Genomic DNA, 15,257 nt, shown 5'->3' on the forward strand with positions numbered 1-15,257 from the left:
TTGGAATATATATGAAAGGTGTTAGATACAGATTAAATATTTTGGTTTTTTTGCTGATGTAACTGAAGGCACAAAACAGGAATAAGGAATCTGTGCCCCCCATTTTTTGTTTATTCCTTTTATCATTTACACCCCACCTTTCATTTAAGGGGCCGTACACAGTTCCCCTCCAACCTGTTTTATCCTCACAATAACCCTATGAAGTAGGTTAGCGACAGAGATACTGTGACTGTCTCAAGATCACACCCAGCGAGAGCTTCATGGCAGAGCAAGGAATTCAAACCATGGTCTCTCCCAGGTCCTAGTTTGACAGTATAACCACACCACCACACTGGTTCTGGTTTGGAAGAGAGATAGAATATATGAAGCAGTTTGTATTTAGATACACACATAAATGTGGATTCCCCCTCCCCAAAACTGGCTAGAACAGAGATAAGGGGGGCTCACGTGGGGGTTGAAATGAAATAGACTCATTTGCCCATCTCTTGGAGGTGTTGCTGGCAGCTAACCAGCCAGCCAGCAGAGAAGACCAAGACAGGAAACAGACATCTGCCTTACTCTGTAATCTCAGACACCGGCTGCAGCTCTCTAAGGTTTCAGAAGGCAGGAGCATCTTTTGTTTTTAATGCCAGCAATTGCAGCTTTTGCAAACAGAGCCTGAGCTCCCCCAGCCATGTCACTGCTTCCTCACAAGGAAGAAGGAAAACAGACCCACATCCAGGTTGCTGGTCTACTCAGAAGCACATGTACACAATATAAGGGGTAGAACTCAGCCTTGTGAACCCCCTGGGATCTCCCTCTTTCTTCTCTATATGAACCAACTTCCAGAAATTAAGACACACACAAAAATCACCTTCAAAGGCTTTCCAACATCTTTGCCTACAAGTGGCCCTGAGGCTTGTTAATTTTGTTCCCCACAAAAAGAGGATCTGATTTTTTAGAAAAATATAATAAATAAAAATAAATATCCTTCATCCAGTGAAATCACACAAAGGATTTCCAAACATCTGTGAGTTAACCGGCCAGGAAGCAGGTTCAGAAAGGCAGGAAACTGCATCCCACAGTTTGAGGCAGGAAACTGCGTCCCTGACACCCCACAGCCCAGGCAATTGCACCAACCCATTCTCCACCCTTGCCAGATGGACAAGCATAGAAGCAGGCAAATCTGGGACTAGGCAGGACAGACCAGGTGGTGGCCAATTGACAGGCCAGTGGTCAGTTGCCAGTTGACCACCTACTGCTAATAGAGAATCTTCCAAATGCTAGACTAGGTGAACCTACAAGATGTTTCTTTGATCTTGGTCATATTGGGGATGCCTTGATATACATTAATTATGCCTTATAACTGTTCAGAGATCCTGAGCATGTATCGCTGCTTGGAAAATGTCAGAAACATCAAAAGAACATTCAGAATGCCAGTTATTTAAAAAAGATGCAGAAGACCGTCAAGTCTTATAAACCTTGGGCCTGAAAGTTTGCTCCCCAATCTGAGGAAACTTTTATTTAGCACATGAGCTCTGTGTTGGGTCCTGATGCCTGCCTTTGAAGAAGCCTGACGTGGACCTTCACAAGCCCCCCTGGGCCCCCTCAGCCATACCCTCTGCCCCATTAGCTGCCCCATGCATTGTTGTTTGCACTGGTTCTACTTCTTCACCCAGATTTTCATATCATCATGTTCATTTTGGCAGGACCCATCCTGCTCAATATTTCAGGATCTTGGTGCTTCTGCAGACAGAACAGCCACCAACCTCTCCTTCATTCTGCTATCAACTATGCACCACCAGGTTGCCACTTCTCTAGGCAAGTGGAGAATAGGTGGCTTCTAAGCCCAAGGGAAGAATTATATCTATTGAGGTTCTTCTGAGATGGAACAAGACACACTAGAAAGAGGTACAGTTTGGTCACTTGTGCTGGTAGGCAGTCAGGAGCTCAAGTCCTCAATGGGTGAGCAAGACAACTGCCGCCATATGCAACAGTCCTAGCCAGAGGGACAAAGATGTTTGGGTGGCCCAGTCCTTTGCCATCTTATTCCTGGGCTCCTCAAGCAGCATCTTCACATTGGAGGGCTTTGTCAGGCATTCTGTCACAAGGGTCTGGTTAAACCAATCCTCCTGGGAAACGCAGGAATAAGTGCCATAGAGCTCGTCCGTCATATTGTCTATGAAGTGGATGCAGTGGCGATGGCCAGGTCCGCAATGCGCAACCGTTTGGTTGTCACGGAGCCAAGTGTAAGTGGCATGGTGGGATTTGATAGAGCAGTTGAGGTAATAGCGGGCGCCGGGTGCCACAGTCACAATCTCACAGTGCTGGTTGTCATCACCTGGACAGGAAGGAAGAGCAGATGGTGAGAGGGATGGTGAGAAGGAAGAGCAGAGTGAGTGAGAGAGCGAGAGATTGAGAGATCACCCTTTGCACACCCCGGTGTGGAACAGCAACCGTCAGAAGGCCTTTGTGGTGCTTGTGGTGTCATGATGGGACCAAGTCTGACTGAAAATCCCTAGCTACTGAATCACAGTGCATTATTCCTGCTCAAGAGATCCATCTCCTTGCTCGCCAGCTGTTGGTGAAATTAAGAGCGCTGCTGGATGTCGTGCTGATGGCCTTTGGGTCCCTAAATCAGCCTCCTGCAACCTGATGGACTACAAATCCCACCAGGCTCAGCCAGCACGCTCAATGGTCAAGATCAGGGACCACCGCTAGCCCAACGGGCAGGTTGCTATTGTTTAGCAAGGCCAATGCTGATCAAAAGGGGCATCATCCATACTTGGACTAGCTGGCCAACTGGTTTCCCTCCAAATCTAAAGCAGGACTTGGGGAACCTGTGGCCTTCCAAAAGCTGCTGGACTCCAGCTCCCATCTGCCCCAGCCAGAACGGCCAATGGTCGGGGAGACGGGAGCTGAGGTCCAGCAGCATCTGGAGGGCTGCATGGTGCCACGTTCCTGGTCTTCAGGAAGGGCAAGTAAATGGTTTATTTGCAAACATTACCTTTAGTGTGGCTTGGAGATGAACAGATATCCGTAACAGGATTGTGTGTTAGAGCTTGTAGCAGTGTGCTAGAAGAGAAAGAGAGAGAGAATTAGAATGGAAGGAGAGCCCAAGAACTCACAAGGTGTCAGTGTTGACACTTTATTCAAAGAAACAAAGAGAGTTCAGGTTTAGTGAGCACAGCAACTCTTCCCCGTAGGTTTTGATCCATGCAGGCACTTGCATAAAATGGGGAGGAAGAGAGTCATGGACGCCACCTTGAGCTTTTTGGAGGAAAAGGTGGTACATAAATGTATTTAAGTAAATACATTTTTAATGCTTCGCCAAGGGTTCCCTGCAAGCAGAAATCTGGCTCAGCAGCAACAAGGTAGGGCTAGAACGTCTCATCCTGAGATGATCACTTTCTGCATGCAGGAAGGTGTCACCCAGAAGTGCACTCAAATGGGATGGCGCAAGTCTGCTTTGTCACCTTGCTCTGCCGCATGTCTGTATGCGCCGGAGAACATGCAGATATAGAACATGCAGCTGTCAACAATAGAAATGAAGGGGGAGGAGGGTTGAAAAATCAGAGGGACCTACCCATTTCCATGCTGGTCACGGTCATAAACAGAAGTGCATCTCCCGTTGATCCATCCGCAGTCAGGATCCCTTGCCAGGATGCAGCTCTCACAGCCGCCCTTATATGCCCCACACATAGCCATGGGCAGCTGAACCACCTCACTCTCAGAGGCTACAAACAGCTCCTTCTGCAAGATAAAATAAAGCAACAGCTGCACTGAGCTCCTTCCAAACAGCAGGACTAAGAGATGAGTCGTGCATATTCTTGAAGGGCATCATGGACTAGCCTATCTGTACCCAGTGAATGAGTAACATCAGTCTAACAGGAAAAGCAACAGCCACTGAGTGACGCACAGGAATTGCTCCTACTTTTGCAGAGGAACAGGCGACCGAAGGGGATCCCTTTTGCATGCCAGTGTATTCAAGGAGCAGAGGATTGTCAATGGCTACTACCCAGGACGGCTCTGCTCTGCCACCACAGTTGGGAGGGGCTCTAGGGCTCAAGTCCGACTTGTCAAGGGCTTCCCATAATGGGCACCTGCTTGGCTGAACTAGGCGGGCCATTGGTCTGATCCAGCAGGACTCCTCTGATGTCACCCCTAGAACAGATTCTCCCCGTGTTCAGAAAAAAAGAGCATGAGACAGTCTCAAGGTTGTGGGTTTGAGCCCCACACTGGGCAAAAAGATTCCTGCATTGCAGAGTGTTGGCCTAGACAATCCCTGTGGTCCCTTCCAACACTAGCATTCAACAACAACAACAACAACAACAACAACAACAACAACAATAATAATAATAATAATAATAATAATAATAATAATTTATTATTTATACCCCGCCCATCTGGCTGGGTTTCCCCAGCCACTCTGGACAGCTTCCAACCAAATATCGGAAACAATACAGTGCCAGACATTAAAAACTTCCCTAAACAGGGCTGCCTTCAGATGTCTTTTAAAAGTAAAATAGTTGCTTATTGCCTTGACATCTGCTGGGAGGGCGTTCCACAGGACAGGCGCCACTATCGAGAAGGCCCTCTGCCTGGTTCCCTGTAACCTCACTTCTTGCAGTGAGGGAACCACCAGAAGGCCCTTGGCGCTGGACCTCAGTGTCCGGGCTGGATGATGGGGGTGGAGACGCTCCTTCAGGTATACAGGACCAAGGTTGTTTAGGGCTTTAAAGGTCAGCACCAGCACTTTGAATTGTGCTCGGAAACGTACTGGGAGCCAATGCAGATCTCTCAGGACTGGTGTTACGTGTTTCTCCCAGTCACCAGTCTAGCTGCCGCATTCTGGATTAATTGCAGTTTCTGAGTCACCTTCAAAAGTAGCCCCACATAGAGCGCATTGATGTAATCTAAGCGGGAGATAACCAGAGCATGCACTACTCTGGCAAGACAGTCTGCGGGCAGGTAGGGTCTCAGCCTGCGTACCAGATGGCGCTGGTAAACAGCTGCCCTGGACACAGAATCAACCTGTGCCTCCATGGACAGCTGTGAGTCCAAAATGACTCCCAGGCTGCGCACCTGGTCCTTCAGGGGCACAGTTACCCCATTCATGACCAGGGAGTCCCCCACACCAGCCCGCCCCCTGTCCCCCAAAAACAGTACTTCTGTCTTGTCAGGATTCAACCTCAATCCAATCTATGATATCTGCATGTTCATTCTGAGATGAGGCCCTTCCAGGCCATAGAGAAAAAGCGGGATGGCACTTTTCAGATCCTTTGCACATTTTTTGATCCAGCCACTGCTGTTCTGCCATGGCCTGGTGGGTCAGCATCATTCCAGCAACCCAGTATGGAACAAGTCAGGGAGGCCTGGAGTTTGCAATCAAACGGTCTAGAACTTTGATGAAATAAAGCCTGGAGCAGGCAAAGGGAAAAGATGGGAGGTTCTTCCTTACTCTCTCACTGTCCAGAGTCATGGTCCGAATGCCAGCAGGAGAGAGGAAAGGCTGGATCTCCAGGACGTTGTTGGCCCCCGTGGGCAAGACAGCAACTTTGTGGACGGTTCCTTTGTCTGCGTAAAAGGGCAGAAGAAAAGGTTGGGAAGCTAAAAGGAGGTAACGGGAATGTGGGAAATGATGCTGGTTGGACAGAGCAGGGATGAAGGCTGTAAGGTAAGACCTGTAGTCCTCCAGATGTGACCCAAGGAGACCTAGGTTCAAATCCTGACCCAGTACTGCTTTGGGCTGGTTGCTCCTCAGCCTGAGCGGAGGGAGACCTGTGGTCCCCAGATGTCACTGGACCCTAATTCTCATCCGCCGACAGCCAACATGGCCCATACAGCCGGGAGTGATGGGTATTGTAGTCAACATCTGGAGGGCTGCAGGTTCCCTCCCATGGCTTCAAAGAAAGGGGCAGTAACTTGCTCAGCAATGCCAAAGGGTAGCGATGCCAAGCAAGGGGCAGCTTTGACCGTACCTGTGGCCAAGTACAGGATGCTGTAGGTGCCTCCATCAGCTGCTGGAGCTCTGTGGACACCAATCTGCTGGTAGCGGTGCTTGCTGTAAAACAAGATGTCTTCCTGCTTCACCCTACGTGCCACCTCAGGATGGCTGTCGGCCACTTTGAAGGTCTCGTGGGGGGTCCGCTCTTCTCCTTCTAGACACTGTTGGGAGGGACAGAGAAGGCCACCAGATTAGGGGTGACAAGAAGGATCTGCAGCCTGCTTGCACCAGCCCTGGATCCTACTAGGCAGAGATGGAGAACCAGTGGCCTCCTCTGGACCACCAGCCATGGCCAGCACAGGTCCCAGTCAGGGATGGTGGGAGCTAGAGCACCACAGATGGCCCACCCCTGGCTCTAAGGACCTTTCTGGCTTCTGCCCTGGCAACACGCACTTCTGCAAGCTTCTCTGAGCCTTGAGCACTAGAAACTTGCTTTCCTTAAAAAACAAAAAAGCTTGCACTGTGTGAGATGCCAGTGATATGGAATTTTTGCCCCAGAAAGCTTGCAAGTTTCTCTTCCCAACCTCCTAACCTTTGCTACATAACACATAACAGGATTGTACAGTTCTTTTCAAAACTCCCCACCTCCAGATTTAAAGGTCATCACTACCCATTGTCAGTTACGGGCAAAACTGCAACAAAAACGGCACAGTTACCAGCTCTCAGTCTCCTTTCAGTTTTGCACGTCTAGTCACCCTTTGACTAGAGCAGGGCTCCCCAAAGTGGCAGGCAGTGATCCCTGCAGGGGAGGGGGGGATTCCCTCGCAGGGCACTAAGAGGCAAGGGAGCGGCAGGAGCTGGGGATTCAAGACTCCTGCTAAGTGACTTTAAACCAGACACTGGGAAACCACATCACATTAAGAACAGTGAAGTTGTGACTAAATGTGGTATCAAAGACTCAATGACTCAATGCTCAATGACTATCAGACTTTGAAAAGTTGGTATACCAGGACCAACATCATTCATTTCATTCAATTAATTGTTTTTGTTGGATTTTGAAGAAATGTGCAATTAACTGTGACTGTTCTTAACTGGGTTATTATCTTCTTTAGTGCCCCATGCAAACTGCTATGCTGAATAATGCTTTTTGGAGGGGAGAGCGGGAACTGGGGAGGAGTTTGTGGAATCAAGAGGGCAGCGGCCCCAAAAACTTTGAGAACTACTTGGCTAGAGGATAAATCCAACAAGAGAAGCAAATTTGCATTCCTTACCTGCCCAGGCCTCACAGGGGGGAGTTTCTCGTGGTAGTCTTTGAGAGGCGAAGTTCGGAAGACCTTACTGATGTCACCAACAGAATAGACACAGACTGCGGAATATTCCCTGGGGATAATCAGAGATCAGATTTATTTTTTTATTGCTCTGCTTTTCTGTCAGCACAACTACCAAAGCAGCTTATGGGAAGAAAAATGACCGTGTTAAAAACTCACTAGTGAAAACACAAGTGTTTCACCAGTGACTATGATAATTTCTTAATACATCAGATCAAGCTGGTTGAAATGTTCACAAGTTTTCAGAAGCCACTTTTTAAAAGAAGGGACGCAGGTGGTGCTGTGGTCTAAACCACTGAGCCTCCTGGGCTTGCCAATCAGAAGGTCGGCGGTTCGAATCCCTGCGACGGGGTGAGCTCCTGTTGCTCGGTCCCTGCTCCTGCCAACCTAGCAGTTCAAAAGCACAAAGTGCAAGTAGATAAATAGGTACTGCTCTGGCGGGAAGGTAAACAGCGTTTCCATGCGCTGCTCTGGTTTGCCAGAAGCAGCTTAGTCATGCTGGCCACAAGACCCAGAAAAAGCTCACCCCGTCGCAGGGATTCGAACCACCGACCTTTTGACTGGCAAGCCCTAGGCTCTGTGGTTTAACCCACAGCGCCATGTGCGTCCCCAGGGCTAAGAGAAACAAAAAACCCTCCACCAAGTGTAAATGTGACCTTAGCGTTCATTTGCCCCTCACCACGGAGCAAGGCACTCACCACTCGTTCCAGAAGAGCCCGTAGATTCTCGTCTCCGACCAGTTGTCAGACTCCAGGATGAAGACGTCCTGCAGCTGGTTAAAGAGCCGGTCGTTGTCAGAGTCGACGCAGAGCAAGGTGGCTTTCAGGAAGGTGGTCCACTTGGCAGCCGAGAGGGAGCCGGTGCCTCCTCTGTCTCCCTGTAGAGACAGGAATGGTGGTCAGGGATTGGCAGCTGGCCAAATGCATGGCAGCACAGTTTCACAGAACCATAGAATAGTGGAGTCGGAAGGGACCTCAAGGGTCATAGAATCATAGAATCATAGAGTTGGAAGAGACCACAAGGGCCATCGAGTCCAACCCCCTGCCAAGCAGGAAACACCATCAGAGCACTCCTGACATATGGTTGTCAAGCCTCTGCTTAAAGACCTCCAAAGAAGGAGACTCCACCACACTCCTTGGCATCTAGCACCATGACTCCTTGGGTCATCTAGCCCAACCCCCTGCTCTGCAGGAATGTCAACTAAAGCAGCCAGGTGACTGTCCAACGTCTGCTTAAAATCCTCCTAGAAAGCAGAGCTCACCACCTCCCGAGGGAGACCATTCTACTGTCAAATGGCCCTTGCTATCAGATAGTTCTTCCTGATGTTTCATCGGAATTTCCTTTCCTATACAGTGGTACCTCTGGTTAAGAACTTAATTCGTTCCGGAGCTCTGTTCTTAACCTGAAATCTGTCTTAACCTGAGGTACCACTTTAGCTAATGGGGCCTCCCGCTGCTGCAGTACTGCCACTGCGCCATTTCTGCTCTTATCCTGAGGTAAAGTTCTTAACCCAAGGTACTGCTTCCAGGTTAGCGGAGTCTGTAACCTGAAGCGTTTGTAACCCGAGGTACCACTGCAATTTGAAGCCACTGGTTCAAGTCCTACCCTCCAGAGCCGGGAAAAACTATCTTTGATGTGAAAACCCTTCAGATATTTGAAGATAGCTCTCAGGTCTTCTGTTCTCCAACCCCCTCATCTGTTCCTCATGGGGCTTGGCTTCCACATCCTAATTTGTGTGTGTAGACATGTACTTGCACATTTTGCCTCATATCTTAGGTTCTACAAATGCTAGAAACTTAACACTTTTTGAAAAAGATGAAAGCTGGGAATCTGGGGGTTATAGTTCAGGGGGAAGAAAATATTCCCTTTGCCACTCCCCATGGACAACTGTGTGTGTGTGTGTGTGTGTGTGTGTGTGTGTGTGTGTGATCTCAGCTAGATGTGTGTGAACGGCTGAATATAGCCTACCATGAAAAAGTAAAAATTGCGTTCCCCCCTTCGGTTGCTTGTCACCCGCACCCCCCGCCTCTGGCACACACAAACACAGGATGTTGCCCATGAGAGGATTGGGCCCTCAGGCTAAAAATGGCCCTAAAGTGACCACAGCTACTTCTTGCCATACCACTAGTATTTAGTGCGAGACCCAATGACATGACTTAGCCCAAGGGAGTCCTGCTCATTAACACCAATGAGTCTACTCTGAGTAAGTGGCCCCTGGGTCTGATCTTCAGCTGATCCCGCGGCTTCTCCTGCAGCACCCAGAGACATCGGCACAGCCTCCCAGACACCCCCCACACACACACACAGACACAGACACACCTTGCACAGCTGAGCGACCCTGGAGACGTTCCTTGGGGCGGCTGCGTTCTTTGGCCAGTCGGGGTTTTCTTCTCGGAAGAAGTAGTAGATCTTGTCATTGTAAGCCTCCTCTTGTTTTATGATGGCAGCCTTCACAAACTTCGGATCTGCAGGCGGAAAAGGCAGAGAGACCCTGAGGCAGGAAGGAACTAAGCAGGACGTTCAGCTAGGGCAGTCTGGGCAGAGGAGACATCTTAAGAGCATAGGAGTCGCCTGCTAGATCAGGCCCATGGCTCATTCAATTTCTGTACGTTCAGTACGTTTCCGAGCACAATTCAAAGTGTTGGTGCTGACCTTGAAAGCCCTAAATGGCCTCAGTCCAGTATACCTGAAGGAGCGTCTCCACCTCCATCGTTCTGCCCGGACACTGAGGTCCAGCGCCGAGGGCCTTTTGACGGTTCCCTCGCTGTGAGAAGCCAAGTTACAGGGAACCAGGCAGAGGGGCCTTCTCGGTAGTGGCACCCGCCCTGTGGAACGCCCTCCCACCAGATGCCAAAGAGAAGAACAATTACCAGACTTTTAGAAGACATCTGAAGGCAGCCCTGTTTAGGGAAGCTTTTAATGTTTAATAGACTACTGTATTTTAATACTTTGTTGGAAGCCGCCCAGAGTGGCTGGGGAAACCCAGCCAGATGGGCAGGGTATAAATAAATTAATAATAATAATAATAATAATAATACTATTATAGCATTGCTGCCTCCAATTGTGGAAGCAGAGAAGAGCCATTGTGGATGGTAGCCATGAACAGCCTTCTCCTCCGGCTCCATAAGCTGACCAGTCCTCTTTCAAAGCCATCCAAGCTGGTGGTCACTGCTGCCTCCTGTGTAAGGGAGTTCCATAGTCTAACTCTGTGCTGTGGGAAGAAGCCCTTTCTGAATCTCCCAACATCCGGCTTCACTGGATGCCAGTGAGTTCTAGTGTTACGAAGAGAGGGGTGAAAGCTTTTCTGTGCCCACTTTCCCCATGACAGGCATAATGTTACAAACTTCTATCGCGTCGCCTCTCCCTCTCCTTTTCTCCAACCTAAAAAGTCCCAAACGCTGCAACTTTTCTTCATGGGGAGTCGCGCCACCATTTTGGCCGCCCTTTTCTGAATGTTTCGTTTCATGGCTCCCCCCAAAGAGTCCTGGGAACCGTAGTTTGCTAAAGGTGCTGAGAGAGTTGTTCGGAGACCCTCACAGAGCTCGGCACCGATGAACACATGCAGTTCTCAGATAAGCAAGGGCACCCACCTTAACAACGAACAGAGTATGTGGGGAAATGGCAATATCTCACTACAGTGAGACTGAGGCGACTATTTCTCACAAGTTAATGATCAAAGCCAGTGTGGCCTAGTGGTTAGACTGTCGGATTGGGACCTGGGAGACCAGGGTTCAAATCCCAGCCTAACCTACCTCACAGGGCTGCTGTGAGGATAAAACGGGAAGGAGGAAAACAGCGTAAGCCACCTGGAGATCCTTAGAGGAGAGGTGAGATACAAATGTGAGGGTGGAGGATGAGGCGAAGGAGGCGGCATACACAACCCAAACAGATGGAGCCAGTGGAAGCTGCAACAAATGTTGCTGCAAGGAGCGTTTCATGAGGTGCTGTTCCATGCTGCCACTCCTACTCATGCCGGGCCATCTTACGCATATCTGGCATCATGGTGCAAAGATCCCTCTGGCACCCCCCCCCCCGGCAACTCCAAAACAAGGGAGGGGGCGGTGGAAAATGTCCTCTGCCTCCCCCACTGCCCCGATCCCCGGCGTGGTGGCGGCGATTAAGCAGGAAAACGTGCTGGTGGACACTCCGGCGTCAGGGCACCCGAGAAGGCAGACTGGGAAGGCTGCACACCGCCTTTTGCCAGGAAGCAGGAGGAGGACAACAATGACCCCGTCTTTAGCAGATGTAGAGGCTTGGGAGGGAAGCTGTGTGCCCGCCAACCATATAGTTGGTGGGGTGCAGCTGGCGGACGTGCAGGGAAAGGGGAGCCTGCCAGTCAGTGGCGTAGCGTGGGTTGTCAGCACCCGGGGCAAGGCAAGTAATTTGCGCCTCCTAACCCATGGATTTGCGCCCCTAACCCGTGGATTTGCGCCCCCAAACCCTAACCCCCAGATGTTGCGCCCAGTGCGGCCGGCCCCCCCTGCACCCCCTACGCTACGCCACTGCTGCCAGTAAAGCCGCACAGCTCCCCCACTCGCTAGGGCGCCCCTGGAAGCCGGGCGCCCCTGGAAGCCAGCGCCCTGGCGCAACGAACCACTAAGACCAATGGAAAAGACCAACTCTCCCTAAGAGTTGCCCCCCCCAAGATATATTGTGCTTCTGCAACTCCCAGAATTCCCCAGGCCTGCAAAAATATCCCTGTCATGGGCGGATGTGGCTACCTAACAACCCACCTGGGAGAACTGAGATCACTCTTTTTGCTGCCATGACGCAGGTGTCCCCGCAGAGGAGAAAGCCTCACCTGTGTTGTGTACTGGAGATGCCCCTGGCAACCCCCTCGCTCCCTACGTGATCTCAGATGGGAAAGGTCCTCCACAGGGATCCGCTGAGCGGAACGCTAACGTCACCTGAGGCTCACTGTGGCGGATCCTCCTGGCACTGGGGGAACACTGCCTCCGTGACGCTCCTGGCACACCTGCTCTGAGCCGCTCCCTCTGGGGCAAGGGTTGTGTTGGCTTTAATGCGGCAACTTCCTCCTCTCCCTCGGCCGTGACGCTCAGTTTCCAAGTGGGGAAGCCCTGAAAATCTCCAGGTTCTCCTCCCGCCTCCCATGAACAGGTTTGTTGTGTTAACACCTCGTAAGGCTTGTTCATTACGCCCTACGCAGGTGTAACTTCAAGGTGTCTCTACACGGGTGCAAATGCTTGTGTAAAAGAGCACGCACTGTTGATTTGCACAGCTGACTCTTGCATATGCAGACTTGCTGCAGGGTACCTGCAAATCACCGTACAGCTCAACTATTGGGGTACACAGAAGGGCACAGGAAGTACCCTTGCTGGATCAGTGTATTGTGTGAATGCCCCTGTGGAAAGGGCTCCAGTTCGAGGCCTCCTGGCAGCCGGTTCATAGACTCACAGAACTGCAGAGTCAGAAGGGATCTCAAGGGTCATCTAGCCCAACCCCCTCTTATGCTAAAATCAGAGCTAAGAACTAAAACCAATTCCAGGTTTGAGAAGGATTCTCAATGAAATGTCCTCTGAGAAGACCCTCTCAGAGCTCCTCTGGCCCAAATGGCAGGCAGTGGCAACACTCCGAACGAGTCTGGGCGGCTGGGAGCTGTCATTTTAACACCCTACAATGCCCCTGGGGTGGCGTCACTGGGAAAGGTTTCAGGGGCAGCCACCAGGCACTTTCGGAAAAGTTAAGGGGCAGCAGTTGGCCAAGAATACGGCATGCCCGTGCCAACCCTGACCCACTCTTTACCAACTGGGCTGAACCCAGAGGGCTGAACTCCCATCATCCCCAATGAATTCGGCCAATGGTCAAAGCGGGGAGTGGCAACTGGAGTCCAGCCACACCTGGAAGGCCACAAGACGCACATCCTGAATTTCAACTAGAGAAGGCAGGTTAAATGCTCTGAAGCCTTCTCAGCACCATGCTATTGCTGAGTGGCCGTATTAAGTCAAGTGTCCCTCAACCATCTTGTGGGTGTGGTGCTGGAAGACAAGGGAGAGGCTGAGCAATCTGGGGAGCCCCCTCCATCGGGGAGACTGGGGACCCCGACCCCCCCATTACTTCAAGACCTGCCACACTCACTATTCATGACGGTGTCGCTGGTATAGAGCTCCGCATATCCTTGAATCCGACGGAAGCGAGGTGTCCGCCCATTGTACTGGTGCTTTCTGATGGTAGAGTAGATGTCCTTGCCTGCGAAAAAAGGAAGAGAGACCACTGGTAAAGAGGAGTGCAGGTGCTAAGCCACCTCAGAAAGAAATGAGAATTTCAGGCCATGGCTTGAGATACAGTGATCTGGAGTCACCGCTTTTCAAATTTGGAAAACTGCGCTTCCCACAATTTATTCAACAAGACTGATGGGGGGGATAATATATACAAATATAAATGTATTTATTTTAAATTAATAAAGATATATTTTTTTAAAAAAAGACTGATGGGGAGGGGACAAACAAACAAGAGATGAGGACCCACAGCTGCCAATTGCTTAAAATTCTCCAAGTTTGCTTGTGATCAAGTGTGAAGTGGGATGCAATCCAGCAGATCTTGTTTAACCTTTGAAAGGCTGTAGGAAGTATACATGTATGCGTATCCACACACACAAAACACAAATTCATTCTTATGCAGACTTAAACTGCTTGTAAATCACCTTTTACACATTTTCATTGCTTTTGAGAGTTCCTGAAAAAACCGCACATGCCCCCTAATTGGCTGTGGTTGCCCATAATGTAAATTTAATTTGTGGTTTATTTTATTGTTACAGTGGTACCTCGGGTTAAGTACTTAATTCGTTCCGGAGGTCCGTACTTAACCTGAAACTGTTCTTAACCTGAAGCACCACTTTAGCTAATGGGGCCTCCTGCTGTTGCTGCGCTGCCAGAGCACGATTTCTGTTCTCATCCTGAAGCAAAGTTCTTAACCTGAAGCACTATTTCTGGGTTAGCGGAGTCTGTAACCTGAAGCGTATGTAACCCAAGGTACCACTGTATTATTATTGGAGAGGCCTGCCAGGTGGGGAGGGCGCTTCAAGACCCCTTGCCACGCCATCGAGAATGTAGGGCCCGAACTCTGGGTTTGCACAGCACAGCAGCTCGGGGGGAGGAGAATGGAACTCGGGTGAGAGGCCTGGCTGCGTGTCCCTGCTGGGCCAGAAATTCATTCAGAAATTCATGCAGGAAAGCTTACCATCGAAGAGGACAAGAGCGTTTTGATCAAGTGCAAAAGGAGCCAGCCCATGGGCACTGATCCCTGGCTCCACCTTCCCATCTACCTGCAGGAGGAGGGAAAAGAGAAGTTGAGCAGATATTTCCCACCTTTCCAGGGTCTCACCAATACAGGGAGAGTGAGAGAGACACAACTTTCAAACTCCCCTTTTCTCACACCCATGACTTTGGTGGCAGTGGTGAAAGTGTCACCTGCGTATGGACAAAGGCAAAAGGGCGGATCCTGGCCCCCAAAGGATATGCAATCCAGAAGAACAGCACAAGGGAGCAAACATAGCAAGGGAAGAGGAAAGCAGGAGGAAGAAGATGCAATCATTGCCAACATCGCCCAGCTAGAGCAAAGGAACCTTCCCACAGACACATGTCCCATCAGCCCCAGCCGAGCCAGTGGTCAGGGATCAGGACATAAGAAGAGGCTTGCTGGATCAGGCCCACAGGGAAGGCTCAGGTAGGGTGACTGGCAGCGATGTCTCAGGATTAAAGAGCAGAGGGGCAAGGAGAAGCTGCATACCAAATTCCAGCAGCTGGGGCTGCAGGCGTTTGTGCCACAGATCAGCAATTGGTCCTCATATTTTTCCAGGAGTGTGAGATAGTTCTTGGCATTTTCCTGGAAGAGAAGTGAAGGCGGTTAAGGTGAAGAATCATAGAACTGTACAGTTGGAAGGGACCCCAAAGGCCATTTGGTCGACCCCACTATGATGAAGAGGACCAGAAAACGACCCCCAACCACCCACTCCCATCCTGGAGATCCCACCAACAAGACAGACT

The 15,257-nt window shown here is 50.3% G+C and overlaps 1 protein-coding gene across 1 annotated transcript in view; it reads right to left on the bottom strand.

The window, feature by feature from the left end:
- Positions 1–570: 570 nt before the first annotated feature.
- Positions 571–15,257, bottom strand: part of SEMA7A (semaphorin 7A (JohnMiltonHagen blood group)) — a 50,578-nt gene continuing 35,891 nt past the window's right edge. Inside the window, exons 4-14 of the mRNA XM_082237395.1 lie at positions 15,001–15,096; positions 14,452–14,536; positions 13,351–13,461; positions 9,574–9,719; positions 7,953–8,131; positions 7,198–7,306; positions 5,961–6,147; positions 5,441–5,556; positions 3,566–3,732; positions 2,987–3,054; positions 571–2,320 (exon numbers count right to left, since the gene is read on the bottom strand). Of these exons, the coding sequence (XP_082093521.1) occupies positions 1,938–2,320; positions 2,987–3,054; positions 3,566–3,732; positions 5,441–5,556; positions 5,961–6,147; positions 7,198–7,306; positions 7,953–8,131; positions 9,574–9,719; positions 13,351–13,461; positions 14,452–14,536; positions 15,001–15,096 (1,647 nt within the window). The 3' untranslated portion in view covers positions 571–1,937. The remainder of the gene's footprint in view (positions 2,321–2,986; positions 3,055–3,565; positions 3,733–5,440; positions 5,557–5,960; positions 6,148–7,197; positions 7,307–7,952; positions 8,132–9,573; positions 9,720–13,350; positions 13,462–14,451; positions 14,537–15,000; positions 15,097–15,257) is intronic.

Source organism: Podarcis vaucheri (assembly GCF_965113315.1).
Source record: "Podarcis vaucheri genome assembly, chromosome: 9".
Classification (NCBI taxonomy): domain Eukaryota; kingdom Metazoa; phylum Chordata; class Lepidosauria; order Squamata; family Lacertidae; genus Podarcis; species Podarcis vaucheri.